General features: G+C 42.4%; 1 protein-coding gene across 19 annotated transcripts in view; it reads left to right on the forward strand.

The window, feature by feature from the left end:
* Nucleotides 1-14,994, forward strand: part of Nrxn1 (neurexin 1) — a 1,031,461-nt gene that overhangs the window by 626,991 nt on the left and 389,476 nt on the right. For 4 of the 19 annotated variants that reach the window (XM_042675435.1, XM_042675437.1, XM_042675438.1 and 1 more), the window contains exon 1: nt 1,602-2,665. The exons of the other annotated variants lie outside the window; for them this stretch is intronic. In XM_042675435.1, the coding sequence (XP_042531369.1) occupies nt 2,398-2,665 (268 nt within the window). In that variant the 5' untranslated portion in view covers nt 1,602-2,397. Of the gene's footprint in view, nt 1-1,601; nt 2,666-14,994 lie in introns of those variants that run through there. 19 annotated transcript variants of the gene reach the window in all.

The raw sequence follows: 14,994 nt of genomic DNA on the forward strand, positions 1-14,994 counted from the left end.
TCCTTCTTTCTTTTTTTGGTGGTTAGTTGGAGATAAGACTCACAAACTGTGATCCTCAGATCTTTGCCTCCTGAGTAGCTAGGATTAGTGGTGTAAACCACCAACACTCTGTTTCTTCTACTTCTTCCTTCTCCTCCTCCACCACCTCTTTTTCTTCTTTCTTCTTTCTTCTCTTCTCCTCTTCCTCCTCCTCCTCCTCCTCCTCTTCCTCCTCCTCCCCCTCCTCCTCCCCCTCCTTCTCCCTCCTCCTCATTCTCATTCTTCCTTAAATACAGAATGTTGTATTTGTTCACCACAGGTCACATACAGGTGGTGAGAAACCAGGGTTGTTTCCCTGTGTCTCTAATCAGGAAAAATAAATAACAGACATCCATTCAGTCACAAGATACAGTATCTTTTCTTAAAATCATTTTGGGAACCTGAGGACTATTTCTATCATAGCTCAAATTCTTGTCTCTGGTTTTCCTTATCCAGTCGTGGATTTCTCAAAGGTGTGGGTGGCTTTGCTCTGGGCTTTCACCTGGACCATACAGCTTCCAGGCGAAGGTGTTCTGTTTTGCCAGCAGAACATGAATGTAGAAATGATCTATCTTGCTTCTAAGACAAGCTAAGAGAAAAGTGGAACTCCACCCTTAGTCAAGAGGATCACAGTTGGGCTTCTAGAGAGATCTGTGGAGCTATTCCACATTTATTGAATGAAAAAATAAGCAAGTTCATTTTTTTAACCATTTCTCTGTTCTGTGTCTTCTTTTCTCTCTTTCCATCCTACCTTTTTTCTTTCTCTTTCTACCTCTTCCCCAGCTGATCATGCTTTTTCCCCCTCCTTCTTCTCCCCCGAAAATCCATTGCTTTTTTCTTTTTAATGAGCTGTGATATTGTAATAGGAAGGAGGACTCTTTGTTATGAGTAATATGTGTAACTAACAGATCATCCGCACTGATGCTTAAGGAGATGGTGTCAAGCCATATTTACCACTTGGGTTTTGCACACCTGGTAGATCAAGTTCGGTCCAATAAAAAGAGGCACCTTCTTTCCCTTTTAAGAGCTCTCAAGACACTTGGGTTACATGGAGACCAGAGCTAGGGGGTAGAGCAGGGTGCCTTTTGCCATTGTAATTCTGGCAGAAGGATCCTCACCACCGGGCTGAGGAGGGGGAAGAGTTGCTTTTTTAAGGTGTTCCTGGCATCGCGGTCCACGTGTGCCTTTGCTGTGTGGAGAATGTGAGGGAGAGGCAGAGCGGGGCGATTTTTTCTGCGGATGTTGGCCCAGCCTCCCTGGTTACATAGACTCTGCATTGCATGCGAGCTTTAGTGATTTGCTGTTTGGAGACTGCAGATTTGCATAGAGCCCCGGGCTTCACCAGCCTGTGTGTGTGTGTGTGTGTGTGTGGTTTTTTTTTTTTTTCTTTTTCTTTTCTTTCTTTTTCCTCCTTACTCTTTCAGCTGCTTCAGCTTTCTCCCCAGTCCTTTTTCTTTCTTTCTTCCTTTTTTTTTTAAACCCCCGGTTCGATCCCTGCTTCCTTCAGAAGGGTGCACTCTTCTCCGTGGAAAAACCCCCTTCGTCGGGCGTCAGTGTCAGGAGGAGGCGGCGGCGGCGGCGGTGGACTCGGAGATCGCCTCCGGAGCCGGGCGATGCGCGCCGCTGCTCCTCCGCGCGCTGCCCGGGGCAGGCTGGCGCCCGCGGGGGAACCGTCCGGGGCTGCATGGAGCGAAGGGAGTGCTTCCCTTCCGTGGGGTCTGCTGCTGGTCCTTTGAGAGGAGCTTGGGCCGGCGAAGTGGCCTCCCCGGTGCCCACACACCATGCTCGATGGATTATACCTAGTGGATTCGCGGTGGATGGCCGTCAGGTGGAAGTGAGGACCCGCGGCGAGGCGCTTTAAAACAAAACAAAAAAACAACCAGAAAAACCCCAATTCCCGGCTCTCCCCCCTCTCCCCCCACCCCCCTGCTGGGGCACACGCACTCCGGCGCCCCGGAAAACTCTCTGGGAGTATCTTTGGAGAACCTGGAGCCCTGGAAAGCTGGAAAGAGCTCTTGCCCTGTGGCGCGCTTGCTGCGTGGTTTCCTCGGTGGTGGTGGTGCTGGTGGTGGTGGTGGTTGGTGGTGTCTGGGGCTGGTGGGGGAGAGCTGCCTTTCCGGACAAGCCCCCCCACCCCTCTACTTCCAGCTGCATCCTCGCCTCGGCGGCGGCTATGTTTCGGATTGTTTGGGGTACCCGGCACGACAGATTCCAGCACCCCGAGAAGACTGTCCGAAGGAGGGAGAGGATGGGTGTTGGGGCGCGGTGAGGCAGCCGGCCCCTGCAGCCTACCCCCCCACCCCAGCGCCGCCAGCTTCTCCCTTTCCGGTCCTCTCCCCGCGCGCCCCAAACTTTGCCTCCCGCGGTGGGCGCCCCGCCATGTACCCGAGGATGCTCCGGTGCGGTGCGGAGCTGGGCTCGCCCGGGGGCGGCGGAGGCAGCGGCGGTGGCGGCGGCGGCGGCGGCGCAGGGGGGCGCCTGGCCCTGCTCTGGATAGTCCCGCTCACCCTCAGCGGCCTCCTCGGAGTGGCCTGGGGGGCGTCCAGTTTGGGAGCGCACCACATCCACCATTTCCATGGCAGCAGCAAGCATCATTCAGTGCCTATTGCAATCTACAGGTCACCGGCATCCTTGCGAGGCGGACACGGTGGGTCTACGATGCCAAGTTCCTGCGGGCTACCTCTCCCCCCCCCTCACCCCTCCACACCTCGTCCCCCCCTCTCTCCCCCTCCCTCGTTCAACCCCGCACTTGCTGCTGGGCTCTCCCCCTCCCCCACACCCCCACCTGAGGGCTCCCAGCGAAGGGAGCTTCGGAAAAGGGAGGTGCATTGGGGTGTGTTTAGTGGAAGCCACTTGTCTCTTTGAAGACAATAGAAGGGGTTGGAGGGGAAGGCGCTGGGTGTTCGTGGTGAGGGGTGGGAGGGGCATTGCTGGTCGAGGTACGGGCAGAGAAATGCGGGTACCTATTAAATGACCAGCCTGGGCCGGGCTCCCAGCCCCGCGGGAAGGGAGCCTCACTCGCCAGAAGGTCACTAGGTGGCCGGATGGGGCGCCGCGCTCAAGCAAGGGACCTGGGAGCCAGAGAGAGACAGAGGAGGATTCTGCAGAACCTTTTGTCTGTGCTGTGTGTGTGTGTGTGTGTGTGTGTGTGAGCGCGCGCGTGGGCTCGCCCACGCCCGCACTGCCCCCACCTTCTGCAGGGACCGAGAGAGACAGTCCAGCCCCCACATTCCTCCAAAGTGAGTCCAGACTGCAGTGACAAGGAAGTGGTCCTGGGACCTGGGACTCCCTCCACAGGAGGCCCAGCTCTTCTGCCCCAGTTATTCCTTCATTGGAAAAGGAAGCTGCAGAAAGAGACACCTTCTCTCAGGCTGGCCAGCCCTTCTTACCCAGCAAGGAAGAGTCTTCCTGGAGACTCTCCCTCTTCCACCCACTCCACCCAGACATGCATTTCCTTTTCTTGGTGATGAGGTTGAGTTATTTTCTAAATAGAACAAGCAGAGGCTTGTCTACACTAACCCATTTCCCTGAGGATTTTGTCTGCAGACCATGGGAATAAGGGAGGTCGGCTTTTTTCTTTCAACAGTATCTAGTCCTTCCCAAGGAGGGGCAGTCCGTCAGTGCCAGCTAGGCTAATAATCCAGGAGATCTGCCTGGAGGAGAAGTTAGAGCAGCATCATGCTTCTACCAATATCCAATTCTTTTGGAAAGAGCAGGATGTAGAGAAGCGTTTTGGCTAGCAGGTTCCTTCTCCAAGTAGCTAATAGTTTGAGCCAGGTTCTTCTCATCTGTAGATCAAAGCTTATTTCTTGTTCCCAGAATTACCCAAAGTAATCTATCACTCTGTGTGTGTGTGTGTGTTGCCTCATTTACAATATTCCTTTTATTCCCACTTATTTACAAAGCAGAGTGAAAGTTGTGAGCACTTCTAGTTCTTCCCCCCCCCCTTTATTGCATGCCCCTAGATTCCTTGCTCCCCTCTCCCTGTGGATTTTGCTCTGCCTTGGGGCATCCACTGATGATACCAGGTTTGCTCTCTTCCCCAGAGGTAGTCTTCCTATATGGGGACAATTCTGGTTAGGTCTGAGAAGCTATAACATTATTTAAACGAAGAGAGACAGAGTCACCCTGACAACCCCTCTTTGGGAGTTAAGAATGCTCCATCCACTGTGGATCCTAGAAATTGACTCCTCTCCTCCTTCCTCGGCTGCTCTCCCAGGGATTTTTCTTTTTCTTTTTTTTGCAAGTACTAACATGAATAGCTGAAACCACAGCTTCTTAGCTACAAGTATCAAGGGTAGATTGTTCTGAAACAGTAAGGAGTTTGAACCGGCTCTCACACCACCAGCTCTCAGTGTTCCTGGAGCTCCCTTTACCTAGGCTGAGTCCAGCACCACTGTCCTCCCTGCCTTGTGCCAAATTGTGTGAGTCCTATAGCAACTAGTGGAGCCAGGGCACCTAAGAAGCAGACTGTGAATGTGTGGGTGCTGCGGGGAACCACAGCCAGATGGGAGTATGCCAGCAAGCAGGTGGGGTGCCTAACTGGACCAGTGGGAAGCTTTAGGACAATAACCTCAGATGCATATTAACTTCTCCTTTTTCCTCTCTCCCCCCTCCCTCTCTTGGAGGGAGGGGCCACTGGAGAGGGAGAGGGCAGAGGGGACATCAAGGGGTCCCTGCGGGACAGTAGGCCACTCCTTTGCCTTTCCCACTGCAGTCTCTACCCCAGGCAGGCGCCGTCTGCCGGTCTTTGCAAACATTTTTTTCTCTCTCTCTCCACAATACAACCCTGGTCTTTGCATGTGAATGAAAAAAAAAATCAGGTGCATCTGTCATTGGAAAAGAGCATCATTGGGGGTAGTGCAGAAAATTGTGTGTGGGGAGCAATTGGTGTTGTTCTTTGAGGCCAGATAACTTTCCTTCCTTCAGAGGTGTTCATAAATGGTCACATTTGTTTGTAAAACTCTCCCTAGTTGCCTGAGACTCACTCTTGTAAGAGGTTGTCCCTCTGTCCTCATTCTTCCTCTGCTTTTTTTAATCAGCAGGACAAACTTACCAGCCAGGTTACAATCTTCACTAAATAAGAGCCAGGTGTGAATCTTCATCCCTAGTTTTGTTTTCTCCTGAAACGAGGGAATTAACTCTATATAAAGAAACCTCTAGGAGTGGGGGATGGAGAAACTCCCGTGAGGTGGGGAAGGGTAGAGGGGCAGTAAACAGGGTAGGTAGGGGTGATGGCTTCAAACAAAATGAATAAGGAAGAGGTGATGTTGCATCTGTTGGATCAATAAGCTCCCTACATATTTAGTTAATTACTGGAATAAAGGACTCACAGGGAAAGAATATTTTAGACTGATAGAGAAAGGTAAGCACCAGTATAGGAAAGCACAAAGGTAAATTACATAGGATACATTGCCATCAGAAAATCGAGGCAGGTCAAAATACGATGTAGCTCAAAAATAACATTGTATGAGAAATTCTGAGACTCGATAGACTTTTTTTCATAATAGGGAATACATGCAAATGCTTGAATGTGCAAAAGAAAAAAGCCTGTGTGGTATATTTTAAGGAATAAAATTGAGTCTCCTATGTTTGGGAAACTGCTGGGTTCATTCTTCTTCATTTTCTCATCACGCTATGCTTCATTTACACTATTATGAGGTGTCACTTACAAGGCTTGCAGGGTGCAGAGTGAGCTCATGGCTACCCCACCCCTCCCTCGGTGTCTTTGCACAAGCTGACCCAGTTGCAGAGATTAGGAGGATTTTTTTTAAAGTGTGCATCTTGAGAATATTGTTGCACCCCTCCTTTATTTTACATGCACTTAAAATTTTTAAAAAATATATTGGAAAAAATTCCAGTTAAATGAACGGAGAATGGTGTGAATGTACATGAAAGCAAGCCTGCTTGTAAGTAAAGCCAACAGGAGTCCAGAATAGACCTGTGTGCTCAGCCAGCACTGCTTCAGGATATGCTATAAGTGCAGAGTATCGGATGATGTCAGTGCCAAGCTCAGGTTCTCATCTTGGCTCCTAGCTTTTCTAAAGTACCTCTGCTCTACATACTTTGCAAAATGAGCTTAGAGGCTCACAGTAATTTCAGGAGCTAGAGGAAGAAGAAATCCATCATGGATCTGAACACACCATTCCCAGTCCTTCTCCTCTCACAAATAGGAGCTCCGGAAATCATATTACTGTGATGAGCTTTATACTATTAAGGGGCAGAAAGGGCTTTCCCAGGAGAAAATGCTAACAGATTTTTTTAATGTGTGTGTGTGTTTTTTAAAGCAACTAGCTTAATGCTATTATAGAAGGGTCATCATTACCTCCTGCATGTATATCAGGATTCATTCCCAGTCACTTTCAGAACACATACTATATTTCCAAGAGAAGGAGTGGAGTTTGAACATCATTTAACTTGTCGGACTACTGAGCTTATCATAGATGGACCAAAAATAAAATAAAATAAAATGGAGCCAGATCTCTGATCAGAGTCAAAGAGGAATTTAGAATCAAAGCTTTGTGTCCTGTAGCCAAGAGCAATTCCATGATCTCAGAGGTTTTGAAAACAGAACTAAGAGGGTCCTCCATGGGGCTTAATGGCTGATCTCTTGGAGTAGAAAACATTGCAAGGAAGAGAGCCCAGAGTTTGGCTTCCAGCATGTATTAACAATAATGCACCAGGCAAGAAAGGCTGGTGGTCCCTTACTGGTGTCCACTGATCTCTTTATTGATTCTGCCCAGGAAGTTTCTGTTGTTCTTTTGCTGTTTTAGGAGGCAGGAGGTCATTGCTTGATAGGATCTTCTCTTGGTTGTTTTGGGTAGCAACCAAGTGGGTTAGTAAAAGCTTTCACATTATATTCTGCATGGTAGAAAAAAAAACTGGTCATTCTGATAATTACTTCCTATGTGTGACTTGGGAACATTTTTACTCTGACTATTCTGCTTAGGTAGGCATTGCTGCTCCACATGTTTCCCATTGGCTTCTTGATCAAAAATTTATACTATGGAAATGCTGTCTAGTCCAAAATGACCAGCCAATAGTTCTGAAGAGTCTTTTAAATAGTCATATTCTTAGGACTGGCACTGTAGTTTTTTCCTTGCCCTAAATGCTAATGTATTATTCCATAATTTTTAATTCACTCAGTAAATATATAAGAAATACCCTCCCCCATGGACATGTTTTTACATGTTTGTAGAAGGTAACCAAAGAGCCAGAAAGGAAGGGAATATAAGAGGAAGGAGAAGGAGCTAGGATATCCAAGGTCCAATCACTAAGATTCAACTGAGCTCTAAAAACCAAAGCTATTAGTAGAGTTATCTTTAAACAAATAAACAAAACTTCTTTTTTAAAATAAGTAGTCTCCTAACAAATGGGGAAAAAACCCATAAAGTTTATATACATGAGCCAACCATCTGGGATATAACATAAAATGATCTGATAAAACCATCAAAGAGTGAGTTTTATCTACATCACTTTTTATTGTCCTTTAATATTAAAGCTCTAGAAAGAGCACAATTGCTCTCTTCCAGGTTGCTGCACATATCTCTTGTAGCAAAACTTACAACTTTTATTTTTAAAAGAGAGACAAGACTCATTTTGCAAATGTATTTAAGAAAGACGATTGATTTAAAGGTACATTAGAATACAAATAATTTTGGCAGCTTAGTTTAGTGGAGATAATTCTCAGAAACAAATCTATGTGAAAATTTGGCCATAGTTGTTTATTAGCATAGTGTAAATTTGCTAAGCCATTCATCTTTCCTAAGAATGTTTTTGTAAAACATAAAGTGGAAATAATATTATCCTATCTGCATAACGAAGGAATGAGACTCTGAATTTGAAAAGTGCCCAGGCTATATTTATCAGTTTTCCAATAATGTTTTTAAATAGTTAAGAGAATTTAAAGAGTAACTATGCTTAGTGGAAATGACAGACCTTGAAATAAATCAGAGTTCCAGTCATGAGGCTGTCACCTACTATGTGACTTCTAGAATCCACTTAGTGGTTGCTTTTAGCTCAAACGAGTACATGCCTCTCATTTTATCAGTATGGCAACAGAGATTAAATAATTTGAGACAACTACCCAGAGAGTTGGCAGAGTTGTAGAATCCATACTTTCTAAGTCATCTTCCTCATTTAAAATACCTGTCCATGAAGCCTTTTCTCTAGTAGTGCAGGAGGGGCTGAACTTATTCATCACTGTAGCACCATATAATCAAAGACCATTCTTTTTACCGAGATAGAAGCTTAATCTCTGAGAAGAGAACAGAGCAACTGAACTTGATGCATGTGGAGAAAGCCATCTTAGTCTACGGTTACCCATCTCTACAGTTATCCATCAGTGACTCATCCTATGCTACATCATGTATCTCTTTTCAATGAAAAGCACAAATCGTTCTTCAAGATGTTAACAATGTTGATAATAATATTGAGAATGACCTTTTATATTATTTTGTCAATCATATGCTTATCTCTTTCCCGCTCTTAAAAAAATTGGGCAAGCAGACCTGTAAGATCGTTTCCAGTTCTACGAGTCCTTTGATCATAAGATGTCTTAAAATTCTCAAACTCTTGTCTTTTCCCACAGCCTCATTGATTCTAAGCATGATAGAACTGTAGATATTTCTGCCATGATTGAATACAAGTTCCTTGAGCAGTCTAATTGCTCAAATCATTTCTCATTAGATGGCTCAGTTTGGGGTGTAGAAGCCATGGCTTGGGGCTCAGATGTGGGGTTCATTTTTTTTTTAGTGTTTTCCTCTTAGAGGAGGTCTCCAGACATGTCTTCTTAAAAGTCATTTGTTCTCACTGGGCACAAGTGGCTTATACCTGTGATTCTAACTACTCAGGAGGCTGAGATTTGAGGATCACAGTTCAAAGCCAGTCTGGGCAGGAAAGTTCATAAGACTGTTATCTCCAATTAATCACCAGAAAAAGCCAGAAGTAGAGCTGTGGCTTGAGCGGTAGAGTGCTAGTCCTGAGCACAATAGTTCAAGCACAACAGGTCCTGAGTTCATTCTTAGGACTGGTACACACACACACCAAAGCCAACTTTATTTGATCTTCTTGCCTAGATTTACTTGGTCTTGTAGGTATGAATTATCTCTCTGCAGGGAAACTTGTAATCACCTCCTAAAATATTCTAAATGTAAGATTTTTTTTCAGTGTTGATCACATAACAATTCATTCTCTTGAACTTTTGACAGAAGTGAATGACAGCACCTATCTTTTAAGTGTATATTTCCACTGCCTTCATGAAAAGTGTATCATCTAATCAGGCACACACTCCTGGCAGGGCTTATGATCATTATTTTGCTGACAAAGAGGCAGATTTAGAGAGGTGGGAATTTTCCCAGGGCTACTCCATTAGCAGGAAGCCATAATGCTTTTGCTTTTCCATGGCACTCTGCTAAGAGACTTAGTTTTGAAATGAATACTGCATTAGAATTTTAAACTGAGTTTTATTCCTGGGTCATGACATTTTCAATTTTCAAAAAACTGCTTCTTCCTTAAGGGTTCAATTAACCCCATCGCTTTAAAATTATTCCTTTATATGCGTGCTTATTTATTGACACATTAAAACTGTGCATATCTGTAGAATGCATGTAATGCTACAGTACAGCCACATATTGTGTAGTATTTATTACTTTTTTTCTTTTGTTTCAATACTGGGGGTTGAACCTGAAGCCTGGAGTTTTCCCATGGTTTTTTGTTCAATGCCTGAGAGCTCTCGTACAGGAGCCAGATCTCTAGTTCGCATTGTATAATATTCAAATCAGAGTAAGCCAAGGTATTTCCTGGAATATTTATCATTCTGCTTAGGTGAAAGTACCCAAAATGTTTCAAATGAATAGAGATGTGAAATTCATCCTGGTATACTAGTGCATGGGATTCCAGCTATTCTTGTATTGTTAGTAAATAACATAGTAAGATGCAAATGAATTGATCAAGAAGGACTATTTTCAAATTCAACCCAAAACACGATATTTAGCGATAAAGTGTTATAATGAAGTTAGTGTTAAACGTTAATGTTAAAATGAAGTAAAAACAATTATACTAAAGAGCTTTATTGCCACATGTTGATGATTCCTGAACAGATTTACTTTTGAACACCAACCACACAGGCAAATAAGAAGACCTCCTGCACTGACTGTGTGAGCTCACTATCTACAAAGTCTGTGAATTGAAACAGAGACCGTGTGGGAACCCACTCCAGTATATTTCAAAGTTATTATTTAAATCCATATTAAGGAATCTATTTTTCACTATACAATCCTAAGTTTAAAGGCTTTATTACAGCATGCCAAGCATTTTTAAAGCAAGGTGATTGATGTATGTGTTCACAAATAGAGTAGGCAATTTGTTTTACAGGTGGCTTCTATTACGAGAATATATTATAATGTATCTTTAACTCTGAAAGCTAGTAATACAATTAGTATGAGAAAGTATTATCTCTCTCTCTGAAAGTTAGCAGGCAGAAAGCAACAAAATTTAGGAGAATAATAGGAGTGCTTTTTTAAGTATGTGGTAAAATATAAGGCAGTGGCAGTTATTGATTGAATATTATTTCTGCATGGTTTTGGTGTTTTTGTTGTTGCTGTGATTATCTAATGTGTGGATAGCTGGAGTGTATAAGCACATCACTAGGAGTGGCAAATATGTGGTTCTACAATCTGAATTAGGCCAGAGTCGTAGACCAGTATCAAGATTCTGTCTCAGAAGCTAACACTTTAATTTGGGCCAGCAGTAGCACATTTCATGAAGTGATTTTTTTTTAGTTAATCCCCCTTTCATATTTGGCCAGATTTCTCTGCTCATGTAATGAAGGCATTAGTTTGTATCTGTGTGTCTATGCTATCTCATGCATAGGTATCCTTTTTAGTGATCAGATGTTTCAATCTAGTTGGTGTAGAGACGTAACACTGAACATGACTAACTTGAATACCTCTGGTAATGTTTGTCTAGAAGATATATGTGGAAACTGAACTTTTAATTTGGTGTGCTGGGCATTGTTGGATAGTCTATTTCCTTCATATTTCATATTCATTTGTGAAAATCTTGTCATATTGGGTCATTAATGCCTAGGTAGTCATGGAAAAATTGATCATTTTCTAGATGACCTGTTTCTTAAGTTGAGAGAGACACTTTTCTCAATGTGAGGCTGCACTTCCTGAAAGTCCACACTTAACGTTTTCAATACTGTGCTCCAACAATGTGCTTTATGTGTCATTTTTCATGTGCACTGTCAAAGTATTAACATATGCTGGAATAAGATGAATACCGAATTAATCTCTGCCAGCAAAGTGCTTAATTGGACATACTGTTAAATATGCAAATAGGGTGTTTGGCTTTCTTGCTCATTCCTTTGCTTGGGACTCATCCTAAGTGAGGTACAGAGGTTCCGATGCTGCTCATTGTGCTGATGGTTTTCTGATAAACATGTTCAATCAAGAGACTTGTGCTTTCATAGCTGTACAAGGTATTGGTGTCCAGGTGTCTTTGTGGTGACTAAAATATAGAAAAACAAGAATGAAACTATGCTGTTAATAATCTTTATAAATGTATTTTTTTCTTTTTAATAAGATACATTTAAAATTGTAATTCTCTTTAGAGAATTTAGAAAATTCTCTTTAGAGAAGAAATTAACTCAATTATTGGTATTGATGAGGTAGGAAGGAAGGAATTGCAATGGAACAGGAAATTCAGTCTGAATTCTCCTCAGTAGAAAGGCTTTATAGAATAAGATTTAGATCGATGAACAGAGATAGTCGGTAACCAGTTGCATCACATATTTATTGAGCACTAACTGAGTTTTTATTATATATGCCAAGTACTGTTCTAAACTCTTAAAATACCCAATCACTTTATCTTTCCTTTTAACTTTCCATACATGAGGGTGTGAAGATAGAGCAAGTTGGTTATCAAAATAGCATCTTGTACAAAAACTGAAGTTGTGAGGTCTAGATTGAGTCCAAGTAAGCTCACTGGGAAATCCATGATCTTAACCCCTACGTTGTGCTGTCAGTACACAGAGTTTAACTCAACAAATGGAACATTTGGTTTCTTTCTTTAGCTTTCCTTCTTGCCAGCTGTCTGTAAAGGACCAGCCTAGGATGAAGAACACTTCAATTTCCTATAAGTCATTTCTCTGAATATTTATTGCCTCTTCCTTATCTTCTGATTTGTTTTAGGCATCACACTTCTTCCCACAAGGCATTCAGAGCCTTCCTGTGCCCTCCTTCCTCATCTCTTTCCTTGTTTTGATAAATTTGTTAATCTCCATACCCACTACCATATCATCAGTAAAGGAAGGATTGATTTAAGATGTTTATTAATGTTTATTACTACTTTCATTCTACTTGGCAAATATAATCCCCATCCAATTGATAATCTACTGTGATAGTAGACTAAATTGCAAGTACATCCATAAATACAATTAAAGGGCAACAATTGGAATCAGTCTGATTTTGTGATTGAATTCTCCTGAGATCAAAGAAATCCTTCCCTCAATGGTTAAATTATAGTGTAGATTTCTGACGGCAAAGGTACAGAGAGAAGGCTGATAATTAATAATTGACTTCAAGTATCCTAACTTTAACTGTAGTCTTTTAGTTAAGAAGCCTTGAAGATTTAAAAAATCAAATTGTATTCCTTGTATATGCATGGTTTGTGTGAGAGTTTGGAGCCTTAAAATATTTCTGGGACTCATTTCCAATGATTGTGGGATTGGACTGTAAGTTGGCTGGTAGCAAATGCTTTGAAGTGTGAGTCTCATAACTACATTTTTCCCCTTAAACATCCTTTTGTGTCTTCAATTTAACACCAGAATTTTCATTACAGTTTATTTATTGGCATTCCACATGTTCTGTTTAAAATAACACCACTGGAATTATAGAAATTCCCTTGTGAGATTAAAGGATTAGCTATTCACTGAAACTGACCTTCTTTTCTACACCTCTCTGATCCTATATTTTCTTAAACATAAAATTAAACCCACAGTATCTATTTCATAAAATTGTTGTGAGGATTTGATGCTTTCTGTAAGCATCTGACACAGGACCAAATAAATCAAAGTGATAGTTAAACATCCGTCTGGTACATTGTCACAGTGGGTCTTCTTTGCTAAAAAAAAGAAAGTCAGTTCATTATATGGACGACTCCTTAAGGTCTGTTAAAGTAGATTGTACTCTTAGCATTCTAGACTGACTTGTAACATTGTGCAAGTAAAGACAGGTGTTAAACCTGAGATCCTTTCCTGACATCTAATGCATCAAATAGAGGATAACACAGCTGTTAACAAGAGGATATTATGTAGAATACAAACAATTTGTATTACCTCAGTCCCTATGGGAGTTACACCAGGTAGCCAGCAGCATAGTTGAACTGTCCAGACATTTCAGTGTTGTAAAGTGTTTATTTCACTCTCAGATTTTGGTTTATAAACTGAGAGTAAGCATCCTTAAGATAGGCCTATCAGGAGAGGGTGGGGGTGAGGAAAGACTTCGGAGAAGGGTTCATCTTTAGGTACCCTATTGGCTGCAGAAAATGTCAGCAAATCCAAAACCATCTTCACCTGGCTTTGCTTCAGCTGATAGGGAATTTGGCAAGAGAAAGAGTGCTTCCTGGCCCAGAAACTGGTATCACTTATGCCATGGCCCATTGTGAAGTCTAGTATTAAAACAGAACATACACATTTCAGCATATTACATACAATGGAAGTGCCCAACAACTAGAATTGAATCACTCATTTAAAAAAGTATAGCTGCTCAATTTCTTAAAATAAATGAGCATCTTTTGTTTCTTTGTACCCTTGTTTAAATATTTCCCCCTTATTCTCAAAGAAAGAATCCTTTGGTGATTCTTTAATAGGGAACATTTTATGCTGATTGGACCCATATAAGTTTATTTCAGTGATGTAGTCAACTGGAATAGTAGAGAGGAATTCATCATTTAAACCTTTGAGGTGTATCAACAGTCTGGAGGTCTTAGGATCTGAATAGATCAATCAAAGCAAGATGTGTTTAAGAAAAGCTGATATGATAAAAGTTACTACCTTTATTGCCCTTTCTCCAGGAGCAATGTGATGACAGTTAAGTCTAACCTAGGAAAGTATATAACCTGAATTTCTTCTACACACCTTAGGATGCTAGTCCTTTCTAGCTAATAGGTATTGATGAAGTATATTCTTAGTCAAAGTAGTCAAAGCATTGACTAGTTCTTCTTGTCTCAGACTTCCATTGTGTTTGGTGAATCTGGAGACACTTTAGATGGAATTCCTGCCAATTGGGAAATAGGACCTGCAAAGATCATGCCTTGGTCTGGGGTATGTCTCTGCTCTGGGGTACTATATATACCCTATCCCCCAGAAGTGAGACAAACCATTTCCAGCACAGGACCCAGGGAAAGCTCTCTGAAGAGGGTCTTGGAGAAACTGAAAGATGGATATGGGCAGAATAGAGAGGCTTCTTTGCTACATAAGCAAATATCACTGGCAGGAAAATGCCACCTTCACTGATACCTTATCTAAAATTCATAAGTACATTTTTTTTCTGGTGCTGGGGTTCAAAACCCACAACTTCACACACAGAGAGGCAATGCTCTGCCACTGGGCTATATACTCAGCTACATGTGGGCATTTTATTTTAAACAGTTTTAAACAATTTGTAACTCCAGAACATTGGGTCTTACTATACACATTGAGTAACTTTAAGTGTATATGTGTATGCATGCATTTTGCTTAAGTGTAAGACCAATCAACCAAGATAACTTCATTTCTAGCATTGAAGGAAGACAGCATATAAGGGATTTGATTCTTAAGTCAAAGGAAAAGCATTGCTGTGCTCTCTGGAAGTTGCTTGGAAGCCCGCAAAGAGGACATTGTTGAGTGGAGGACAGGTTCACACAGCAAAACCCTCCCACTCTGTGGAGAAAAAGACTCCATCCTTCCCTTCTGGATGCCACAACATGCTTACC

The sequence above is a fragment of the Dipodomys spectabilis genome, unplaced genomic scaffold (genome assembly GCF_019054845.1).
Source record: "Dipodomys spectabilis isolate Male_0828 unplaced genomic scaffold, ASM1905484v1 ptg000026l, whole genome shotgun sequence".
NCBI classification, from domain to species: Eukaryota; Metazoa; Chordata; class Mammalia; order Rodentia; family Heteromyidae; genus Dipodomys; species Dipodomys spectabilis.